Source organism: Agrilus planipennis, unplaced genomic scaffold (assembly GCF_000699045.2).
Source record: "Agrilus planipennis isolate EAB-ADULT unplaced genomic scaffold, Apla_2.0 scaffold330, whole genome shotgun sequence".
NCBI lineage: Eukaryota > Metazoa > Arthropoda > Insecta > Coleoptera > Buprestidae > Agrilus > Agrilus planipennis.
Window position 1 is genome coordinate 34,406 of NW_020439051.1, and position 26,587 is coordinate 60,992.

General features: G+C 32.3%; 1 protein-coding gene across 2 annotated transcripts in view; it reads left to right on the plus strand.

Moving 5' to 3' along the window:
• Window positions 1-26,587, plus strand: part of LOC108742259 (myb-related protein B) — a 46,246-nt gene that overhangs the window by 2,485 nt on the left and 17,174 nt on the right. For both annotated transcript variants that reach the window (XM_025976959.1, XM_025976960.1), the window contains exon 2: window positions 21,355-21,478. In XM_025976959.1, coding sequence (XP_025832744.1) covers window positions 21,355-21,478 — 124 coding nt within the window. The remainder of the gene's footprint in view (window positions 1-21,354; window positions 21,479-26,587) is intronic.

The following is a 26,587-nucleotide window of genomic DNA, read 5'->3' on the forward strand; positions in this document are numbered from 1 at the left end:
ACCCACTATCTTAAAGACAAAAAAGTCCCATCGAAAACGGGTCAATCGTTTTGAAGATTTGCCCGCACAAAAAATTAAAGACGTTTATCTCAACTGTATGCGTGGTTTTAAAGTATAAAAAATATTTTATGAAAATTATTTCTCTTTTCTACATTAAAAAAAAAATTCGTTATATAAAAATATCACTTATTCATATAGATACAATTTTTTGCCGAGTACCTACTCTGATATAAACACCAATGAATTAGTTAATTCAATTAATACTTTTATTTTAACAATAACAGGTACAGTGGTACAGCGGACATAATTTTTTCTCACCAACTTGCATCGTTTAGAAGTAGGTAATTATAAGAAAATATTCAAAAATTAAATACTTTGCCTGAAAATTCAGTACGAAAAATATTAGCACAGCTTTGATTAAATTAAAGACCATATGATTCTTCTCTAGTGTAATGTACAATTAATTCATATTCTAAAAAAACTAGTCTCGAGTGTCGTAGTATTCAAATTTTTTAAATTAAATTGAAATTGTTAATAGATACCAGTAGATGTACTAATATAAATTTTAAGATATTTTTACATATATGTGCAGAATTAGCTTTATTGGCTGAGGATTCATGAGTGCAGGAGTAGGCCTATGATGAGGTTCATGTTTATAATGGTTTTAGCTTTTATTATCTATTTAAAGTTTAAATAATACAGAAGTAAGTAATTTTGTTCTGTATTGTGTTTGACAATTCTTATATCCCAAAAAAATAAAGGAAAGGTTAAAATTGTACCCACCATGGTAACCATTAATGGCATATGTACTTTTGAACAGCATGTATAATAATAGAGGAGGGTAGTACTATTCTAGCAGGTGGTAGGACGTCGCGTTTCCCTTTAGCAGATGGTTTTTACCCTCACTTTGATCTGATCGATATTGTATGTGTGTGAATCTACTACACAGTTATACGATACCTCATGAAGAAATTCATAATTTATTTGACTGCAACTGGTTTATTAAAAAAATTGTAGTAATTCTGAAATAACAATTATCAAAATTTTAACAGTTTATAATAATAAAAATGAATTGACACTGTTTTTCAAATATATTTTACGTTTGAGATAACAAAAATATTAGAATTCATTGCCGTAATAGAATGTTCTCCTGTAGCCGTCTCCGCTAACCCTCTCAAGCGGTTATCAAATTCCACTGATTGTTGACAAAATTGATAAGTACCATGTTTTATTCTTTTTATTACCAATTTGGATACGTTTCGTATTCAGGTAAGGAAAACAGTTTTCCGAACATAGAAGTCACATATTTTTTTATTGGAATTTTTTCTTTTTATGTCGACAAGCGAAAATCCATAATTTGGTGAACGTGTCGAATATAAATATTTTTTAAATTAATTGACAATACAATTATTCGAACAAAGCGTAACACCCCTACAACGCTTTAAGTTGTCTTTTATTATTAAATATAATAGAATATATCTCTTACGTTCGGTTCTCATTTCGCCACTAGTGTATTATACATATGTACTTACACCTGCTTTTTGTGCAACTGTGGCATGGCAGACGTGTGGACTATGCCCGTGGAAAACTGGCAAGTAAATAAATAGAAAGAGACATAGACGTCTCTAATTTTGTGTTATGGTAATTAAAAATGAATATCGAAATGACGTAAAATAAAGTTTTTAGCTTGATAGCAAGGTTAAAGTCGCAAAAAATGTTTCATGTATAGGGATGCGTCAAATGGGAGGAGCCTAAAAACATGGCACCGATTAGGGAAAATTTATCATAGTTCCTATAGTGTACCGTGCAATTTGCAAGTTTTTAAATTACAATAAAATGATAAGTATTGACACAATATGTGATTGGGCTGACACAAAGCCTCGGAAAGGAAATTTCGTTGAAGGTGAGCGTGTTTTTAATGCCAATCACATTATAAAATTCGGAAATAACAAATCCGGAAGCTAGCCTTCAAATTCCGTCAAGTTTACTGCCTACTTTTTACAAACTTCGGATTTAAAAAGTGATTCACGTTATATAATTGGTGAGGTGATTCTGGGTGATTTAAGCAATATCATATCAATGACTTGCACGTGCAAAGCCGATTTAAGAGAACGTTGCAAACACATTATTACAACTTTGTTGTATTGCAGCAGGTAGGTTCTTAACCTCAAAATACTTATATCGTATCATTAGAATTGTGTTAAATCAATTACACAGGAATAAATAATTTCTCACTTTATAATTTTAGTATGATTCTAGTTTTAAATATTAAGGTTATGGCTGATGGTAAATACTTGCTGAAATATAATCATGTGCATTAAAATGACGTGAACAAATTTTTATTCCGGAATTCACTTCTTTGATACCTACTGCTTTCATCCAAGCTTCTATTAGTTTACTTTTTTCTCTAATTTTCCGAATATATTTTTTACATATATAAAACGGTTAGTTTTTATTGGAAAGTAGTTAATGTAGGTGAAGAGTGAAGATCTATGTCTGAAGTGCTATTGCAGCTTTTCACTGAACATATTAACTTTTTATTTGATTTAACTTTAGAAGAAAACTTCGTCGACTCCATCATCAAAAAATTTTTTACTTTTTTAACGTGTTTTATTATTTTAATAAACAATTTTACAATTTGCGTGCACAGTTCCTATGTAAATTTTTCCCTCTTTCGAGTTATAAATTTTGCCACCAAATGGTGTATGCCCATTTGACGGATCCCAATAGAGTTTTTTCTTTGCACGAATGTTATGAAATTAGAACAGCGGAAAAGAAAAGGTTAGAAGCGTTCGAAATGTGGTGTTACAGCCGAATGATCCTGTGACGATATCCTCCGTGGATAGAGAAAGTTAGAAATGAAGAGGTATTAGAAAGAATGGGAGAACAGAGTACTCTATGAAAGTCAATACGACCATAGTGGAGATATGTTGATAGGACACCTCAGGCATGAAGGGCCAGTCAGAAACATATTAGAAGCAGAAACAAGAGTTAAGAGGTGTAGAGGTAGACCTAGATTAGATTACTGTTTGCAAATAGTTAAGGATGTGGGATATTCTAGTTTTAGGAAAATGCAAAGATTAGTTCAGAATAGGAAAGAGTGGAGGTGCGTGTCCAACCAGTCTTAGGAATGACGACCTTATGATTATGGAATTTATGAAGCTCCACAATTTCAACATTAGAGTCAATGAGAGTTACAAATCGTTAGGCAGTTGTAATGTATCCAGCCAACCAGTGACCCAAATATTGACATTAAAAAAATGTTTTATAACGTAAACATAAAGGATGTACGCAAAATAGAATTTGAATTTGTAAAAAAAAACATCAAGTAGGAACGATTGTTATCGGTGAAAGAGGTGTAAACACAATAATGGCTGTCTAGTTTTCAGTGGTGGAGGTCAGTCAGAAGTCCATACAGTTAACATTGTAAATTTAATTATTTAACACTTGGAGTTGAAAAAAACCAATTTATACATTATTAAAAAAATACCAGAGAGCGACAAAAGAAAAGTCTTATCAATTTGCATACGGAACAAATTATTTTGAATTCTTGGATACAAGCAGACGGTCCTCTATGTGAGTGATAGGCGCTATTTCCTATTCTTGCTGAGTTGTATGTCCTGTTTCGAAAAATAGGATAAAGTTGCCAGTGATTTTTTCCTTGATTCCGCATTTTTTCGTGCTTCAAAAATTTTTTCTGAGGCAAATTTACGTACGTGCGATTTATCGTCTTCTACCATCGAAAGGAGTAATATTTCAGGAAATGCGAGAAAGGCATTTTGCATCAGACAATGCGTGACATTTTTTTTTCTTTTTAACTATATACCGAGAACTGTTTAGCAATTCAAACAAATGTGCACCTTCGAGTTCTTTGATTTGATTTGAAACCACACTGGTTATTATTATAGTTTGTTTAAAAAAATTTTATATAAAATCATATTATAACATGGAAATATGAAATAAATCAACAATATTGTCTCTATTATTATCGGAATGAATCAACAATATCATAAACGCTTGAATTGTGATGGCAGGTAGTAGTTTTTTGTGGCGAATATAATGTATTCTGTATAAAACTGGAGTGAACTAAATGTAAGTGTTAGGGAATTGCGGTACTAGCTTCGATAGTTATGACGTGGTAGAGTAGAAGGGATGAGTGTCCAGGCTAGATCTCCCGGTAATATTGTCTGGACCGGCTATGCAGCACACTCCATCCATTGCGCCGTTTAGTTCTTGCAAATTTGTTTGTTGGCATTTGCTGTTGTAAAACGTCGAATTTAGTCAGCCACATCCTACACGCTCTGCCAGACGCAGATACGATAATTGGTTTGGTGTACTATTCAGCACAGCATGACCGGTAAAAAGGTGATTTTTCACAAGCACATGAGCGTCGGGTGTAGCGTAGATACAGTTAATTATTATATTAATAATAAATGTCAGTAATAGGTTAGGGAATAAAGCATTAAATGTAGTCATTTTTGCGATAATTAATAACAGAAAACGAACTATGCAGGGTTGTAGGAAACGATCCAGGGAACAAAATGTACTAAATTATAACACTCAGTTATTTGTCTAAAACAATGGCGTCGGAAAAGCCGCAGAAAATCTAAAAAAAATCGTTTTTCCTATCTACGTCGAAAACCATGGAGTAATTTGAATTGACTACCGTACAAAAGTTGTAGAAAATTAATATATCTTCAATGTATGCTGCAAATGAACTTAATTCGAGCTTTTTTTGTTAAGAAAAATGTCAAAAACAGTTATTGTTTTTGCAACAATTCACAACTTTTTAATTTTGAAGTTTAGGTTTCCATTTTGCTGGCGATGATAGAAAGTAAGTGTATTTATTATAAGGCTGTAAACTGGGATCTGACGGACTTATAGTTTTTGANAGACTAATTAAGTTAATTTTCACTATTAATAAATTAATTTAGATGTTCATGAATCAATAATATGATGAAAAAATTACCTTAGCCCGGGCTCAAATCGGGAACCTTTCCCTTCTCTAATAGAAATGCGTTGTCCAATTGCGCTAACGAAGCCTCAGCAACTTCGTCGTATTTCGGTCTAGTTCTATATATTTGAATTTTACTTACAGTTTTAGTAATTTTTATTTGAGAAAAAATAATATTAAAAGTTTAATTTTTTATTCTTTTACAGTGAGTGTAGGTATAAATATTCCTAGTCACCGTGAACCTATTATAAGTCTAGTCTCATTGAAATTATTAATCGAAACACTTATTGTTAAAAAATTTCGGGGGTGTCTGAACACCCTGGATACCCACTATCTTAAAGACAAAAAAGTCCCATCGAAAACGGGTCAATCGTTTTGAAGATTTGCCCGCACAAAAAATTAAAGACGTTTATCTCAACTGTATGCGTGGTTTTAAAGTATAAAAAATATTTTATGAAAATTATTTCTCTTTTCTACATTAAAAAAAAAATTCGTTATATAAAAATATCACTTATTCATATAGATACAATTTTTTGCCGAGTACCTACTCTGATATAAACACCAATGAATTAGTTAATTCAATTAATACTTTTATTTTAACAATAACAGGTACAGTGGTACAGCGGACATAATTTTTTCTCACCAACTTGCATCGTTTAGAAGTAGGTAATTATAAGAAAATATTCAAAAATTAAATACTTTGCCTGAAAATTCAGTACGAAAAATATTAGCACAGCTTTGATTAAATTAAAGACCATATGATTCTTCTCTAGTGTAATGTACAATTAATTCATATTCTAAAAAAACTAGTCTCGAGTGTCGTAGTATTCAAATTTTTTAAATTAAATTGAAATTTTAAGGGTTTATTTTCAAAGGCTCACTCTTGCTCTAAATCAATCAAAGTTCGCATCAGGGATATAAAAACTAAACGATTATTTAAAAATCGACTATTTCAATTTTTCGTTATACTGCCGCTAAAATTGTTCAAACGGTGTTTGAAAGTTGACTGTTTCGTTTGACATTGCGCTAAAGTTGTATAGGAGTTAAAATAATAGGGAAACCACATGGTCTACGCTCGTAGCACCCGTGGCGCGAAAACAAAGCCTTCCCTGCCGGTGACGCAATTCCCCCACCACTTCAATTTCTATGCGACTTCAAAGCAATTTCGAACGAAACACTCAACCTTCAAACATCCTTTAAACAATTTTAGCGGCAATATAAAGAAAAATTGAAATATACGAATTTCGATTGGACTTGATTTAGAGCGGATAATGCCTAGTTCCCTCCCATATACCTGTTTTTAATTAGGGTTAAAATTTTCGGTATGTCGAATTCCCTCCCAATTATACATTAATTGCCTCCCAAACGGCGGCGGATGATACTAGATTTTCAATGTGAAATTTATGTTAAAATACGAAGTGTTTCATCTAATTTTAAAAAATTGTTAACAAGACAAACTAAAACTAATAAAGTTTTCCTAGATGATTGCATCAAAAAGCTAGACGCACACGAATTTCCAAACATTGAATTTGTTAAGGTAGTGGGAAACCATTTTAAAATTAAATAAATAAACATTTCATAACTGATATGTGTTTTCTTTCTGAAATTATTTTATCTTTAATTTACTGAAGTACTGAAGTGCACTATAAATATATATTTATTTTCGATAAATAAAATCGGTAAGTAGTCGTTAACTTAAATTATCGGAGCTGATATGAACGGGAGGGAACTCGACTAGTACCCGGGAGGGAATTCGACTATCTATATTTTAACCAAAACTACCTGCGGGAGGGAATTCGCCATCACCGTTTAGAGCAAGGGTGAGTCTTTGAAAATAAACTCTTAAAAATTTCAATTAGCTATTACTCAAAAACTATAAGTCCGTCAGAATCTAGTTTGCAATCACATAAGGAATACATTTACAGCTATCATCCCCAGCAAAATAGAAACTAAAACTTCAAAATTAAAAACGAAAGTTATTTTATCGGTTTCTTACACTAACGAATTTTTTTGCATTTTCTGCGTTTTTTACATAGTTCGTTTCCTGTTATTAATTATTGCATTTTGAAAGCTCTATGCCCTGGCCTATAATAACGTCGCGATTGTTTATGTGTATGCTGTATTAAACATGTTTTTCATTTTCATCTAAAAGCTAATTATATATATTATTGTGTTACTAGTAAAAAAGTAAGTTTCGATTTACAAAGAACGCCGAATGTAAAGTAAATTGCCTCAGTTGTCTGTTATTTTGTCTTTTGTTCCTACTATTTCATGTAAGGGACAAAACGGAAAAGGGTTAATAACTACAGGAAGCTACTAGATAATGGTAGCAACAACGCGTATCTCCTGTCATAAGAAGCAAGTAACATGATAGTAATGTAATTTACTAGTTTAGATTCTATATATCTACTATACCTTCACTAACAATAAAAAAATTGATCAAGTGTTTAGTGCAATCAATAGGTACTTATGGATCACCATTTACAACTTATATGTAGATGTATTACGTTAGTGTATGTATTTCTAATTACTATGACTTAATCTACTGTATAATTTGTTGGCAAATTAAGCTACTAAGATTTATTTTGTTGCTTTGCGAACCATGCTGGATGTGCCGAAATGAGACTCATTAAATAAAGAAACTTCGCTTATAAATTGCTTGTAAATGAAAAGTCAACAGTAGGATGGGTAAAATGCCAAAATGAATACACATATATTTCAATAAGCTTTAACAACAACTGTTAGTTATACAGAACTATCCACCACAACTCGAGGACTCTCCCGTTGCGCGGCAGTCACAATCTTGAGGTTACAATTAATCATACATTAGAACCCTCCCGCTGCTTTTATATTGAGCCTGAGAGAGCTTCGCAAAGCTGATTTAATTATCTAATCGCTGTGTCGCTTCTTTAATTTATTAGAATCAAAAGTATATGGGGAAGTCTGCGTAATTATTTCGCCAGTGACACGTCTATTATCATTCACACCATATGCATCTACTAGTACATCATCTCCCACATGCCGCTTCCAGAGTCTGCCATCATCCAATCTGACCATGTAATGTAAAGTGCCTAGAAACTCCATTTATTACTGTGCAAGTATTCTCATACAGGAGCTCCATCCTCTATATAAAAAGAACGAATTTCTCTACCAAGCATTAAACTAGAAGGTGATCTTTTAGTAATGCTATGTGGCATTTTTCTGTATTGTAATAATATTAGCTATTACTTTTCGCCTCTCCTTTGGTTCAGGGTAACTTTCACGAATCGCCTCTTTTAAAATTTGCACGTTTATGGCTGGATGATACGGTGCACTTAAAATATGTTTTATGCCATTTTGTTTAAGAAATAGTTCGAAATCATGGAAAGTAAATTGAGTACTAATTAAATAAATCGGGATAGCAAATCTGAAAAATATTTCTCGACATATATTAATTGTAGTTGTGGAAATCATCCTTGGTTAAATGTATTTCTAGCCAGCGGGTGTAAGCGTCTACCAGAATGAAATAATAACAGTAACATGGTTCCGCATAATCAATATGTACTCTGATGAATAGTTCATCTACCCTCTCCCACGTATAAATATGTATAGTTTTTCGATTGTTCATAATTTTAATACAATTCGTACAACTTTTACAATGCAATATAAAAACGGTAGATAAAAAGTTTTTTCTTAAATTAATTCTATAATACATTTTTTACCCTGCTTGATGACAACGACAATTCACAGGAGGATCTCAGTCAGATAATTAAGCAACCATCGAACATTTCCCTCCATTATACAGCAGTTAGTGTAAGTACCGTATAATATCATCATCATCATAAGGTCGTCAGTTCTAAGACTGGTTGGACACGTACCTCCACTCTATCCTATCCTAAGCTAATTTTCGCATTTCCCTAAAACTAGAACAACCCATAGCCTTAACTATTAGCGAACAGTAATCTAATCTAGGTCTACCTCTACCCCTCCTAACTTCTGTTTCTGCCTCTAAAATGTCTCTGACTAGACCTTCGTGCCTGAGGTGTCTAGCCTATCTCGCCTATTTCTTATTGACTTACATAGAGTCCTCTAACCTTCTCTATCCACGGTATCCTCATCATTCGTACCACCAATATGTTTAAAGAATAAATGTTTTGTTATTGTAGGTGATTAAATAATTAGTGAACCGTATAAACGTTAACAATTTATTGCTATTAAAAGCATACTAACAAATACACGCACCAAACATATAAATACGTGTTAAAGATCATCGATGACCACATAAAACGAATCTTTCTAATTTCTATTCCTATTGTTCTTGTGGATAAAAGGTACCCTATGTTCTTTTTTGAACCTCTGACAATGTGTGTACAAAATGTGATAATGATCGGTTGAATAGTTACGGCGTGAAATAGTAGCAAACAAACAAACAATCTCACATTTATATCACTTAGAATTTCTTATTTTCTAACAATTCCAACTATTTATAGTGTACTCATTCGTATATTCAGATATAAAAAACAAACTTGTGTTTTTCTTTAGGTACTCTGTTAAAAATTTTTGTTGTAATTTTACAAAAAAGTTTTAACATAAAACCGGTTTTGTAATAATACATCAATATTGTAATTTTACTACAATTTTTTACCAAAGGATTATTACAACACATTTTTGTAATATTACCAAACAGTTGTTTGGTATTTTTAATAATTATTTAGTAATGTGACTAAACATTGTTTTCTTACACTAACGAATTTTTTTGCATTTTCTGCGTTTTTTACATAGTTCGTTTCCTGTTATTAATTATTGCATTTTGAAAGCTCTATGCCCTGGCCTATAATAACGTCGCGATTGTTTATGTGTATGCTGTATTAAACATGTTTTTCATTTTCATCTAAAAGCTAATTATATATATTATTGTGTTACTAGTAAAAAAGTAAGTTTCGATTTACAAAGAACGCCGAATGTAAAGTAAATTGCCTCAGTTGTCTGTTATTTTGTCTTTTGTTCCTACTATTTCATGTAAGGGACAAAACGGAAAAGGGTTAATAACTACAGGAAGCTACTAGATAATGGTAGCAACAACGCGTATCTCCTGTCATAAGAAGCAAGTAACATGATAGTAATGTAATTTACTAGTTTAGATTCTATATATCTACTATACCTTCACTAACAATAAAAAAATTGATCAAGTGTTTAGTGCAATCAATAGGTACTTATGGATCACCATTTACAACTTATATGTAGATGTATTACGTTAGTGTATGTATTTCTAATTACTATGACTTAATCTACTGTATAATTTGTTGGCAAATTAAGCTACTAAGATTTATTTTGTTGCTTTGCGAACCATGCTGGATGTGCCGAAATGAGACTCATTAAATAAAGAAACTTCGCTTATAAATTGCTTGTAAATGAAAAGTCAACAGTAGGATGGGTAAAATGCCAAAATGAATACACATATATTTCAATAAGCTTTAACAACAACTGTTAGTTANTGATCAGAAACTGATCAGATCGGTGGATCAACGAATAGAGTACTGTACTCTGATCAGAAACTGATCAGATGGGTGGATCAACGGATAGAGTACTGATGCCCGTATTACGGAAAATCTGATCCGCATCTGATCATAATCCGGGTGCTCTGAACTAATTTCCAGTCGGGTTACTACAAAATCGTTTTTAAGTTAAAACTTCCTACACTTTTTTGTAAAAATACTACAAAAAAATTTAACAGCTACTAGAATGAATTGTAGTTAGTGAATGTGTAGAGGCAGAAGCGGATCAAATGTCTAGATTCTAGAGCACCCTAAGCTAGCACTTCATATACACCCCTTTGGCTGTCATGAATTGTATGGCTAAAAGAATTTTGTAAAATGTATTAACTACTACTTATTTTTGTTGTGACGTGATGAGTGTGTACTATTTTTCATATAAAATAGAACATCAGTCATCTGGTACACACCTTTGAATTGTTTCCATTGGAACTTCGATTTGTTTATATTTAAATGTTTAAATCGTTAAATTTTGATCATTTCCTTAAAATCATTACACTTATGTGTCCAAGGGAAACATTACCAATAATTTTGTCATCTGAGAGATTATGAACATTTGGAGAAATATTGTTTGTAATCAAAGTGAAGTACATGACTTTTCATAGATGTTATAAATGTGAATTGGAATGTTAGGTATGTATGACGTAATTATTTAATGGCAAATTTGAATAACTGCAAAACTCTATAAAACATGATTCTTCGATTTCTGTAAAGTAATTATTTAACTACATGTAAATAGGTATTAAGAAAATTACTTACATTTTTCGCTGAAATAAGAGTGGTTTCCTTTTTGTAGTAGGTAGATAATAGATAATCCGATAGTAGTTATTGTTTTCATAAAAAACACTATTTTAATTCACTCTGCGGATATGACACGTTATTTCAGATAAAGGACTTAGATTCGTCTATAACTGATGCATTTGATTCTTACTTGGCGGCCTCTTTTATCACCGCATATCGCTTATCCTTGCACAAATTATATTCTTCAAGATCATTCGAATGTGTGTACGGCTCAACATTGTTTTTCATTCGCGACCATCCATCATAATTTTTTATTGTTTGTTGGGTTTTATGTTTTTCTTTAATTTTTATGTACCTAGTCTACATCAACTAATATTATATTCTTCTGAATATACGGGTACCAAAATATTCAATCAATCATTCGGTCATTACAGACGTTATTTTATTTTACTTTTTTCGTTAAAAAGGGGATAGTTATATCTAGAATGCATCTATTTAAATTATTTAAAACAATTTTTACAATGATTATTATCCGTAGGAAAAAGTATTTTAGTTTGTTTGCAAAAAAATATCCTCTTGCCTTACAGAAATTTTTAAATAGGTATAATCTATACATATGTATGTACCTACATAGATAATATGAAAACAATTCAAAGTAGTGCCATCAGTTAATATTTGTAACTTTGTTTATGATTATATATACGTATTATATGCAGGCCACATACATGACCTACTTGCCTAATAAATTTCCCATATTTCTTGTTTCAAAGCAAGTACAACATAATTAGCAAAATTACAATACGTGTTTTATGATTACAAGAATTTCCTAAAGTTGTATTGTAATTTTAAATCACTATACTCAGAATTGTAATTCTCCTGTAAGTACATTTATGTTGTAAATTTACAATATTTTTTAACAGTGTACCTACAGTTCTCTTTTGTGTATTAATTTTCTTTTTAAAGTTGTCTTTTTGTTAAAAGCAGTTAAATCCTTCTTTAATTATTATAGTAAATAATAAATATTAACATAAAAATGTTTCTAAGTTTTACTTTGTTTATGACTAAATACATTTTTAAATGTCCAACTAACCTCATTTTCTTAAATTAATCATGATTTTATTTCAAAAAAATTAATTTTAATCATTGGTGGTTGGTGGTGTTGGTTTTCTCTTTTTTCTTTGGCAGAATTATCCGGCACTGCAGAGTACTCGGCATCTTTATTCGTTTCATAATTAGCGACTATTCCTGGCTACTTATTTGTTGTACTTCTATTAAGTTAAAGAATAAAATAATTTTTTTTTGGTTATGTCAAGTATCGATTTCTTCATGCGTAAATGTGTAAATTAAAAATTAATTTATTATCATAATTACGTACATATACATTTTAGCTTCTCTTTTTTCAAGTATTCTTTGTATAAGTATAAACCGGAATTTCCGGCTCATTTTTTTTTTAAATAATGGCTAGAACATGTGATTATTTTAGTGATGTATACCGATTCGCCTCTTGTCCGTCTCATCACGCAACACCCTTGTAGCCTTTTCCCATCGCTGTCGCCCTATGGGAATTTTATTGTGCCCTATTTTTGCTATACAATTTACCTGGGGAGATTCAAAGGTTCACATTGTAATGCGTATCTATGCATAAGGCTTTTGATCCATGTATTCTCCTATATTCGCTTTTATTTCTTGCTTTTAAATATTTGGGGATTGAGGTCTTGTCTTGTAGTTAATATACGTATATAATCTATGAAGAGCACCAAAATTATATGAAAACTCATTGCTGTACTGATTTAATAAAAATGCAGACATGTATTTGTTTTATGTAATCGCGTACTGGCTTTAAATATGTAAAAAATTACTTTTTAATAAGTATATTGTAAGAATTTAAGAGGTCCATTTAAAGAAATCGACAAAAAAAGAAAATTTATATTTATTAATCGTAAGTATAGAGGTACCCAGGTATAAGAGAAAAAAATATTTTTATCCGACATAATATATGTATATACATAAATTCAAGGGTAAAGATTATACCTGGCCTTCTTTTGTTAGAGAAGGTCAACTCTAAAAGAAACGTATGTTAAGTTAGTTTTCTATTCCTGAAAAATTTTTGTTTTATTCTTTTGTTTTTTTTAAATTCAAATATTTGTAAATGGCGGCTATTCTGTTTATTTTGTTAATTACGTTTTTAAATAAAGGTACACTTTGTCCCTTAATAATTCATTAAAAATTAGGCTGAGCCTCCACTGAGAGAAGAAACAAAATACGACAAAAAAACGTATTGAATCAACTGAGAACCAAATCGCCCGCATTCCATGCAAAAATTGAATCATTGTTTCAGTATATTCTGTGTATTATCGCCATGGACCGTATGGGTTATAACTAGGTCTTGATCATGATGCGTCGTGTCGGTAACCATTAGTTTAATTTGTGGGAGCCATTGCCGGCAGCGGAGGCACGTAATTAAATCTCGGCTTAAACAACTACATATCAGAGCTACTGTTTTCTTTAAACTTTAAAATCGACATTTGTTAATCTAAAATCCATACCAGATTTCCTATTACTTAATAGTGACGATCTGTTTCTTTTTTGTAGTAGGTAACTGTGAACATACTTGAGGGGTTGATAAAAAATAAGCAGATTTTTTATATTTCTTGGGGAGCAAATAGGTACAATTAGTTGTTTTTTGTTGTGTAGGTTTCTGAGGTATTACTGTCATCTAGCTTTGTATTATTGATTGACATGCACTACTCATTATCAAAAAAATTCACAGATTTCGAAATCCTTGCAACTATCTGATGTATTGGAAACGATACTATTAGTGCATCTAAAACATGCGAACTCAGAATTTGTCTCATTTTTCAACCCTTGTAATCAAATTTGTGTTTTGTCGAAAAATACAAGATATCATCTTCTATTCTGCTTTGTTGACATTTTTATAGTCTGTTCAACTGAGACATTTTATGACTTCATAAATTACCAGGTTACTTAATAGGGTTATAGAAATAATGAATTCATAGAATGTCTCAGTTAAAGTTAAACATAATACTATAATTGGTTAAGGCATTGCTTAAATGATGCACAAAGCTGAGAAAATTAGTTTTTCGTAAATAAGAAAATTAAGAACTTGAAAAAAAAAGTTTTAGATGACAAATGCAGCTAGTAAAAAGATAGATCTACATATAAAGCTCAATAAGAAAATTCAGAATCTGTCAATTTCTTTATACAATTACAAAAAAACGTCAAAATGGCCTCTTGGTAGTAACAAATGAAAAATTGAAATTATAAGAAGTACAATCAGGTTACGTTTTAAATTTATATGATTTGTTTAAAATCGGGTTTGTTAAACAGGTACATTATAAAGTTACAAGTATTTTCTTTTTATACATAACACCATTTGAACTGGAATAATTTGAAGGTTTAGATTTTTCTCATCATCATTATCATAAGGTCACAGTCCTAAGACTAGCTGGACAGGCACCTCCACTATTTCCTATCCTGAGCTAATCTTCGCATCTAAAACTAGAACAACCCACATCCTTAACTATTTGCGAACAGTAATCTAATCTAGATCTACCTCTACCCCCTCCTAACTCTCGTTTCTGCCTCAAATATGTCTCTGACTAGACCTTTATGCCTGAGAAGGTGTCCTACCAACCTACTTCACCTATTTCTTATTGACTTCCTTCTGTTCTCCTATTCTTTTTAATACCTCTTCAATTCTAACCTTCTCTATCCACGGTATCCTCATCATTCGCCTGTAACACCACATTTCGATCGCTTCTAACTTTTTCTTTTTCAAATGAATGTGATTGGCAGTTTAATAATAATGAGCAATAATATCTCTTTTGGCGTTTGTGAATTCATAAGTGAAGACGTCACATAGCTAGGTATGTTAAGATTGAACTTGACCTGTTTTATTAGAATACGTATCACTGTTCCGTTTTACGGCCCTATTTCCAAATTGATCTAATCGTCTAATTTCCAAGTTCCAACTACTTATTCTCTGTTAATTTTTGATACCGCTTGTAAATACATGAGCAAGGCTCATTAAATTCGAAATGGTACCTAGAAAAATGTGCGAATGTTTCAAATTGGCACATAAACACCAGCAATAATTATTAACAAGTTCAAAGAAGGAGAAATTTGCAAAGATAATTTATAAGAGTGACGTATTTGTTCTATTAGCCTTTTTCCTCTTAAGATTGAAAAATGATCGGCTAGAGGGAGCACTATTGGGGGTGGGGGTATATATGTTTCGAAATCTCTATTGCTAACAAGGTTAAACGTGTTTAGTTAAAATGAATTAAAATTTGCACAAATACAAGACCATCTTGTTCGGGACTTAAAACGATGACTTGCATGACGTAGTTTACTCCTATCATGTAATAAAAGTGTCCTAGTTGAAAAGTTAGTTGTTCATAATTTGTCTTATATGCCATCCTGTTATAAATTTTAATATTTTATGAAGACATAGGTACATGTTAGCCCAGTCAACGAAGCTATTTTTCCTTCGAAAATTAACATTTCCGTTAGAACGCAATTTTATTTTTGGTAGTGTAGTAAAATAATATGCTGATTCTGAATTTCGTTATCCACAATTTGAGATGTGAGAGCATCATTTCTTAATTTAATAATTAGTGGAGAATTTTTTTTTCCTTTTTGGGAAATATCTCCTCCAGTGTATTTTTCGCCGTATGCATCATATACATACGTTGCCTCTATTATTTACCTCTTCTAATGGTGACATTACAAATCATTTGATGTGTCGCAGGACCTGATTCATAAGTGATGCTAAATAATATAAAATTTATTTCTTTTTCGCAATTTTAGACTGATATTTACTTAACACTGATGTTTACTGAATTACAAAGAGATTCGCACTGTTAACGTAAGGATTTTAAACTTACTAACGACATAAGTAAAATGAAAAGATTGGGTTGACGAAGAATAATTGAAACTTTACAAACATTAGGTAGATATGGAAATGAAACTTATGTGTAAAAACCAATCGTTACAGTGTATTGTAAAACCTGAGTGGATTCACATGATTTTGTTAATTAAGTATGTACCTTTTCATATGTATATACAGGATGTTTCTGAAAGAAGTAGCAAGCTTGCAGGAAGTGATAAGAACTATAAAACAAGAAATGTAATGCAAGTAAATGTTTGGTGCTTTGAAAGTCCACCATTTTCGAAAAATACGTATTTGAAAGTACAGACAAGGGCCAGTTGGGCCCTAGTAGGATCACACAGGTAAATACGACATTTCTACGACCCTGTATTAGACGTACTGATTTTGTACCTTGGCGTCCTAATGGCCGGAGGTGCGTGCGTGTGTGCGTACGGTAGTGGTTTGGATATTTAATAAAATTACGATTTCCTATTCAGAGAACATTAATGTTTGAGTACGTAACGTTAATTTTTTCTTTCATGTTTTTATTATTGTTATGTGTGGTAGCACAGTAACAAGCTGTTGATATTTAGTATAACAGGTCAATTGAAAAGTCCCCGGCCTAAAATAGTAAAACACATTTTTTTTGCAAAATTCGTTTTTTTTATTCAACATAATTCCCTTCAAGGGTGATACACTGATTATAGCGATCCTCCAACTTTTCGATACCATTTTTGTAGGACGATTTGTCCTTTGCTTCAAAATAGGCCTCAGTTTCGGCGATCACCTCTTCATTCGACGAAAATTTTTTCCCAACGAGCATTCTTTTGAGATCTGAGAACAGGAAGTAATCGCTGGGGGCCAGATCTGGAGAATACGGTGGATGCGGAAGCAATTCGAAGCCCAATTCATGAATTTTTGCCATCGTTTTCACTGATTTGTGAGACGGTGCATTGTCTTGGTGAAGCAGGACTTTCTTTTTCTGCAAATGCGGTCGTTTCTCGGCGATTTCGTCCTTCAAACGGTCCAATAACGCTATGTAATAGTCGCTGTTGATGGTCCTTCCTTTTTCAAGGGTAGTCAATGAAAATTATTCCACGCGCATCCCAAAATACAGACGCCATAACCTTGCCAGCCGACTGTTGCGTTTTTGCACGCTTTGGAGCGGGTTCATCGTGTGCAGTCCACTCCGATGACTGTCGATTGGACTTCGGAGTGAAATGATGGAGCCATGTTTCAACCATTGTCACATATCGATGCAAAAACTCGGGTTTATTACGCGTGATCATCTTCAAACACTGCTCTGAATCATCAACTCGTCGTTGTTTTTGGTCAAAAGTGAGCTCGCGCGGCACCCACTTTCCACAGAGCTTTCTCATACCCAAATATTCGTGAATGATGTGATGTATACGTTCCGTTGATATCTGTATGTGTCTGCTATTTCATTCAATTTCAATTTACGGTCATTCAAAATCATTTTGTGGATTTTTTTAATGTTTTCGTCCGTAACAGCCTCTTTTGGGCGTCCACTGCGTTCACCGTCTTCGGTGCTCATTTCACCACGTCTAAACTTAGCGTACCAATCATTGATGGTTGATTTTCCTGGGGCAGTGTCCGGAAATTCGTTATCAAGCCAAGTTTTTGCTTCAACTGTATTTTTTCCCTTCAAAAAGCAATATTTTATCAACACGCGAAATTCCTTTTTATCCATTTTTTTCACAATAACAAAAGTTGCTTCACTAAAAATGCTATAATTCACAAACTAATGATCCGACAGCCGTCAAATTTATAGACGCGTCTTTTATGTAGGTTATCGCAATTTCTCTGTGAGTTGGTAATGCACGCCCAGGACTGGCGTCAGATTGCAGCTGATTTTCTAACAATTTTTTTTGTCCTTTAATCACCCTGCTGTACTCACTATGCAATTCCCTATTGCATCTACAACACCCTCCAGAACTACTTATTTCAGTAACACCCTGTATAAATTAAACAAATTGTGGGAGGCCTATGCTAATTTGCCGATTATACTACACATTTATTTAATTTTACGTGTTTGTTTCTAACTAAATTAACATGTTTTGAATTGAAACTAATAATTTTGTTGTAATTTACTAATCCTGTATCATATGGAAAAGGGCATAATATTTCTTGTGCACGCAAGCGACTTGACTTTTATTCACGAAATGCAAAAAATTCCGTTTTTTTTATTAAATTGTTGCATCTCAGAAACTGTTGACTTAAGAAAAAAGTCATGGGGAAGGAAAATTTTCGTAATTAAATTTCCTATAAGGTGCAATTGTTTGCAAATCACAAAATTAATGTTTTACATTAGATAAATGTCATATATTTACATTACTGCTAAGAGTTTTATACTTGGCTAAAGAAAACATTGTATTATGATAAATAATCACACCACATTTTATCTAAAATAGTTTTTGCATGATAATATTACAACGGTGATGCCGAATTCCCTCCCGCAGGTAGTTTAATTTGGTTAAAGTATAGATAGACGAATTCCCTCCCGGATACTAGCCTAGTTCCCTCCCGTTCATATCAGCTCCGATAATTAAGTTAACGACTACTTACAAAATAAATATATATTTATAGTGCACTTCAGTACTTCAGCAAATTAAAGATAAAATAATTTTAAAAAGAAAACACATATCAGTTATGAAATGTTTATTTATTTAATTTTAAAATGGTTTCCCACTACCTTAACAAATTCAATGTTTGGAAATTCGTGTGCGTCTGGCTTTTTGATGCAATCATCCAGAAAAACTTTATTTAGTTTTAGTTTGTCTTGTATTTGATCAATAGAAGTGTAGTCTGATAAAATTATTATTGTTATTGTGGTGTCTATAATTTTGTGTTTTTCAAAAAATTGCACCTTATAGAAAATTTAATTACGAAAACTTTTCTTCGTAATGACTTCTCCTAAGTGAACAGTTTCGGAGGTATCCCGCAATTTGTTGAAGGAAACGGGATTTTTTGATTTCTCTCCCTTTTTCTTTAAAAAAAGTTAAGCTCACAGTTTTACAAGTCCACACAGTAAAACTATCTTTCTTTATGCTTTTTGGAAGTGATTCCAACAAAAGTCTAGCATACTATCTTATCAAAGCATAAATACGTATTTTCGAACAATTGCTGCCTGGACGGGCGGGACCCCATTACTAAATGTAAGGCTCCGCTGTCCGTCCGTCCGTCACCAGGCTGTATTTCATGAACCGTGATACTTCGACAGTTGAAATTTTTACAGATGATGTATTTCTGTTGCCGCTATAAGAACAAATACTAAGTAAATACTAAATACAATTTGGATAATCAGTACATATTAGACCCGTTTGCTTGCTCGCTATACGTAGTTAACTATATTAATAAAGCTGATCGCGGTATGTCAAAAAAAGTATTTGGAAATTTTTTTTACGGGATCCTTCGTGCGTGAGTTCGACTCGCACTTGGCCGGTTTTATTTTTTTCCTATTAGATTTGTACTAGCTTGGAAAATTTCGCACCCCTATTATAGCTTACGTAAAGACAACCTTAAAAGCCAGTTCTATAGGTGCAGTTTAAACTGAAGATTACAGCTAACCAGAATTTAATGTAATGTAATGGGAGAATTTGAAGTAAAGCCACTTGGACGTTTTTTTATATTATATTGAACACTTATTACATAAAACTTATTGGAATTATCAACTGTCGAACTATAACTGATGCTAATGCAAATGCTAATATTCTAATAATAATTAATGCTTTCATAAACTGGTCGGGGGTTTTTATTATGTCGATTGATGACGTAGATTTTTTATTACAATTATAGGAAAATTCATTATTTGTTGTTCACCAGAGAAATGGACTAAACGGATGTTAGTTATTTACAAATTAATTAATGATCATTTTGATAATGACATTATCTTATGACAATAGTAAATATAACTTGTGTACTTTAATGAAACTTTCTTCAGAAATATTTAGAATACATTATGAAAAAACTACATAATAATTACAAATAAAATACACAATTATTTGTGCTAACAACCCAAAACTTGACATACAGAGTGTACATAACATGATGGTACATTACAGTAAATAGTATTGTTGTATAGATTCCGATTAAGATTAAACTGAAGTTTAAACTGTCAATTAACCTAATCGGCAGATAGGTGTAGTTTCAATTGAAAATTATAACTTTTCGTTGCTCTGATAAGTAAATTTTCAAGAGTGTATTGTATGATCAAAATTTATAGCAATTTAGCATGCTTTTATTAGCGATCAAGGCGACATTATTGTAGCATTTTTGTTATTATTATTATTGTTTTGTTGTTATTATTTCAAATTTTAATTTGTGCGAGAAATGGAAGACATTTTGCTAAAAATCCTCCTTCAGTTTTATAAAATTCGTTTTTTTGTCATGATTATTTTTTGAATTTCACTTTTAATTCTGGTATTTACATTTCATGACCTCCAGCCGTTGAACCACTTCTCGCAATGAATTTATGCGCTATTTCCACCTACGCTGTAAGTTATAATAGATAGTATAAAATAAAAAAACCTTTGCCCCATACATAGCTTGATTTTTTACTTTATATGATTGTTTGTGGGGAAGAAATGACAACAAATTATCAAAATATTTTTAATTCTATGTATTTATTAATTTTTTTATTATACCTAATGTCGAGAATCGCAACGCAACGAAACGAAAACATTTTCTTCGATACATCATAAAACATCTGCAACACATCTTTTGTATTTGCCTCTTATTTTGTAAGGGTCACGACGTTTACGGTACAAACTTAAGTTTAAATGTAGTTTAACTAAACCGAACCTTTGACAATCTACAGTTTAAACTTCTGTTTTGTTACTTTTCTGTTACTTTTCCGGTTCTCTCTTGATTTCTGTTTTGGGAATTAATTTTTTTATCTCCACGAATGCGTATTTGTCCCTTAACAAACTAAATAATAATTTCCAACGTAGATTCTAAGACACAAACAATCTGTTTAGTCTCATATTCGTTTACTAAAGGTGGTACGCGCATCATCATATGGACTTATTTTACCCTTTGTTACTACAGAAGAGGCGGAATGTTTCTACCAGACATAAACAAATTACTTTAACTTGCTATGTAAGAATGTTTTCATTTGGTGCATAACGTAATAGTACAATATTTTAATCAGTATATTTTATGAGAAAACTACTGATGCCGTGTTTTAAAGATTTAATACAAATGTCTTTCTGTTTCAGAAATTTAAAGGAAGAAAGTGAAGACAGTGGTAATGAAGATTCTGATGAATCAGGCAATACCGACGATATAAAACAAGTGAGACCAAAGAAAACAATCAATAAAGGACGATGGAGTAAAGAGGAAGTACGTATTTTTACTTATATACTTTATAAACTAGTTGATTAATTATCAGGATAAATAAAGAATAATTAAACTAAAATAATTAGTTAATATATTATGCATAAAATGCAGACAATTGTAGAAACCTTTCATAATTATTATCATAGAATGAACTGTCATTAATTACACCGCAACTTTACAATTTCAACAAGATATTACAGAAATAAGTAAACAAGTATCTAGCAAGGAGGAGTTAGATAGATAAGATAGCTTTAAATAAAACGGAAGCGGTATTGACAGAACATTACTGTATAAAAATAAATAAAAGTAAAACAAAAATACTGGTATGCAAGGGAAGAAAAAGTAAAGAAAGAGCGAATATAAAGATAGGAGATGAAAAATTAGAAGAAGTGACCGATTTTAGGTATCTAGAAAGTCAGATAAGTCAGGAAAGGTTGTTAAAGGTGTATGTTTGGAGCACGGCGCTGTACGGGTGCGAAACATGGACACTGGACGCTGCGGAAAAGAAAAGATTAGAAGCGTTCGAATGTGGTGTTACAGGCGAATGATCCTGTGACGGTATCCTCCGTGGATAGAGAAAGTTAGAAATGAAGAGGTATTAGAAAGAATAGGAGAACAGAGGACTCTAGAAAGGCTTTGGGATGTTTACCGAAATAATTTTTGAGTAGCCCAAAAACATTGGAATTTAATGTGTCTCATTTGCAGTTGCATCTTCACTTACACTAATAGTAATTAGTGTGGAAAAAATGAGGCTTTGCAGCAATTTTCTTTGAAGCTACTGAAAGTCAGTTTTAAGTAAGGCTTGCATTTGTCGCAAATGATAAGGATGCAGCATGTTTCCTTTAAAATTTGCCAGGCTATCACATGAGAGAAGTTAACGTTCCCTGTAATTTCACATTAATTATTTTAGGGGTTGTCTTCTAGACCGGTCAAATGGTTCAAACCGGTAAATAACAACTGTTCTACAGTGACATAACTGACCTACTGCAAAGACTGTACTACTGCACATAGAGATTGAGTTGGTGGGTACCATAAATATGTTGAATCACATTTAATTTACATAATCATACAAATAAACAATACATGAGCAAAAAAATACAAAAGAATCACGGCAGTGATGTTGCTAATTACCAGCTGATTGAATGAGACATTGCATTATCGGCCGGAATTGAATTTATCTGTACTTTCAACTACGTTCTTCTTGAAAACGGTGGACTTTCGGACATACAAGCATTTACTTAATTTTCTTATTTTATGGTGCCCTACCACCACCTGTAAGCTCCGAACTTATTTCTGTTACACCCTATAGTGCAACTAAATAAATTAAATTCAAAACCAATATCATCGTTTCTCGAGTTTATTGGCTAACCACACACGTGATTTAGCACGTGAACATGGATTTAACGTGGCTGTAATATTTGTAGGGAATTACTAGATTTCTACGCTAACGAATGATTTTTATTTTACAATACACATTCGTGAAAGTCGGATTGCTTTATACAAATAACGTTTTATTTCTTCAACAAAATAAAGACATAAATAGAACAATTGCAACCTCAAACATTAAAATTCATTTTTCCGAAACTACTTAACAAATCTTGTGAAAGTAAAAAATTACTTGCAAATTGCAAAAATTGAAAAATATATTGTCGTTGGCAACGCTGCCAAAAAAAATTGATTATAAATGTATTAAGCAAGTGGAACATAAAAAACATTTTATATCCAATTAATAATAAATATCCAACTTAGTTTATATTTTCAAATGTTATTGCAAAAGACAGTTCAAAGTCACGTTTTGCAACTGTGAAAACTGCAAATTTATCATTGCCGCGTAAAAAAATACCTTTCTGTCTTTAATTATCAGCACTTTTATTAATTATTAATCGTTCGCTCACTATTATATTACCCACTCAGTCGCTTCTTGACTCTTCTTATTCCGCCTTCTGTCGCCTCGTAACTGGAACTAGATGTCTTCCAATCTCAGCAGCTATTTGTAAAGGTTGGACTTGTTTTGGAAAGATTTCATTCCAGAATGTGGGTCCTAGAGAATTCCGGCATTATTTGTTACTAGCCCAGTTTTGGCAGCTTAGTAATGGTTTTACGTTTTTTCACAAATTTGTAGGTTGCCTACATGTGATAATGTCGTTGATGAGTCAAATAGCGGTGCAAGGACCATTTAAAACATGCAGTTGCAACGTTTTGGTGGATTGTATAATCACAGTTAATCACCTATAAAACCAGCAAAGTAGACTCGTCGATTTTATCTGGCTTTTATGCGGTTACATCCTATTCGCTGGCAGCCTAAGTTCTTTCCCAAATAATGCTGACCGGTGTTCTTTCATTTGTATCATGGGTGACTAAGCTAAGAGAAATAGTGGTATGTGTCGGTCCCACTCAGTTTAGTAGTCGTTGACGATGCTTCTTAAGTTACCCTTCAGAGTAGTTTTAAGTCGTTCAACCATTCCACCAGATTGTGAATGTAAGAGTGTAGTCCTTGTTTTTGTGGTGACTTTGAACAAATTGGACCTTAGTACTCCGTATCGACTAACCAACTGTTGACAAGCTTTTTGGCAACAGTGTGTGCTTCCTGATTTAGTATAGTGCTTCGGGCCACTTGCGAAAGTAATTCATGTATCGGTTATCGGAGTCTGTAATTGGGAATAGTCCTGCTAGGCCGATTGCTATTCTCTTTAATGACACTCCGGGGTTTTACTGTTGTATTCGTCCACTTACCAGCCTTCTAGGTCGCTCCTGCTTCCTGGTTAATAAAATCGCTCACGTATCTTCCGTAAGGTCTTCGTAACGCCTAAACGTCCTTCGCCATGGATTACTTCTAGGACTTCTCAAAGTCTGTTTTTTGGAAGTATCATTTTATGCCCGTTCGTGCCAATCGTTGGAACAGCAAAGCCATGAAATAACCACCAAGAAAGGTTACTTGGTTGAAGCAAGAAACGCATAAACAAAGGGTGATCTTGCTTGAAATTTTTGATAGTATTCCTACAATATATCGTTTGTTGGGATAATTCGCTATCGGCAGAAACTTCATTCAATCCTCATTTTTCTATTCCACTTCGGAGATCAATGTAACGTAATAAATCATCTTTACTGAATTTTTCAACCTTAAATTTCATAATAAACATTTTACCTGAACGTTTTCTTATTGCAGCTGTATTTCCTTTTCTTATAAATTTGCAATAATCAGTATGACCCTCCATTCCCTCGTTTAATGTTATTCCATAAAAAACAAATTGTACTTTGTTTAAGATATATATAATACATTTGAAGCATTGTTTCCACTCTTTACTATTATATATCAAAATGTTTACATCGCCTATCCCATAACCATTGACTCCATGAACCACAAATCTGAAGTTTCGTAGATCGTACTGCTTTCATGACAATGCTTCACTAATTACAGCATCTTCTTTAGGTTTACGTTTTTTATTGTCTTATTAGCACCTGTCGATGACACTTGAATTGTGAGTATACTGTGAACTGGACGCCAAGGCATTTCCTAAATTCTGACATGCAAGATCTGGGTTATAGGAAGAATTTTTAGAAATTAATGTAAGGCTTCACGAGAATGGTTTGTATCTAAATAAAAAGAATTATATTCTCGACGTACTACAACGTCTTAATATGAGCGATTGCAAATCAGATAAAACACCGATGAAGTCAAGTAATTTGTCTTTGTCTGAAGTTTTTTATGAAACGATACTAGTTTTGATCATAGTGTCACTCATGTTTATGAAGTAATAGGATCATTATTGTACCTGAAGTTGGCTACCTATTAAAAAATTGTGATCTGTATTAAAAAAAAATGATAATTACAATAATTGTAATGCTATAATACATAATAGTATTAGGCCGTAGAATATGTTAGTATATCAAAATTAAGTTAACGTGTATATTTATACGTATAGAGATAGTAATCAGGGAATTAAGCTCTTTAGAAGCCGAATATGTAGCATTATCAGAAGCAGCCAAAGAATTTGCTGTCTGATCTAGGTTTTACATACATTTTTTCATTCACGAAGACCATCAGTCCTGTATTCAGTTGATGACTACTAAACGGTAGCATAAAAAACATAAATATATAGATGTTAGATTTAATTTCATTAATAACTTAGTTGCTAATAAAATAATTAAGGTTGAATATTTATCTACAAATGTTCAAACTATTGACTAAGGGTCTTGCTAGAAATGTGTTTATAATACTTGAATTTAACTGAAAGTTAAATGTTAAGGGAGTTATTACGTTGAGTAAGGGTATTGTAAGAACCAATATATTAGTTTCCTTTGTATTATTCTTTTACCTATGGTTAAAGTAGTTAGAAGTATGATAGTTCTTAGAGAAATAACTTGTGTCAAGGAACTGAAGTTTGAATGAAAAATTACGAGTAATAATTTCACTTATTATTTCATATTCTGGCAACTCTGTTTAAGTTATTACAGTAATAAAACGAATAAACTAAAGATTTAAATCAAACCTTGTTATGCGGTTGTGATCAACTTTCTTTACCAACAAGGTTATGGTTGTCCTAGGTGGCTACTGTTACTATCACAGGTGAACTAATATCTTTCGCCGATTATTCGGCTATTATTGCAAAGGAAGATACAGGTCTCAATAAAAGCTGAAAATAATATAAATCGAATTGCACAATAGTTAACGGGCAATTTTTAGAGTCTAAATACTCAAAAACAAATTAAGCCACTTGTGGGAGCTATAAAGATAGAGTAGAAAACAATGAAGACGTTTTTATAAATTCAAATTTGAAATGGAATACCTGCACCCTCGAAAAACAATGGTGATGCTCCAGCAGGAAATCGCTTCTTGACATAATTTCTGCCCTTTTCATTCGGGAGCACATAATTATTTGTTTATAAAACAAACGATATCGTGCTGCGTCCCCCAACAAACTTTGAAGATGCTCCAAGTTGGGTTAGGTTATCTTCTGTATAGCTTTTTTGCTAGTAAACGAAATAATAATAATGTTGCATCAAGTGACCAATGATCGTGTAATTTATACAAATTTATAAAAGTTCCATATAAAGCAATTTCAGAGTAGTATAATATACGTATAATCCCATTGATTAACATTATTATTATTT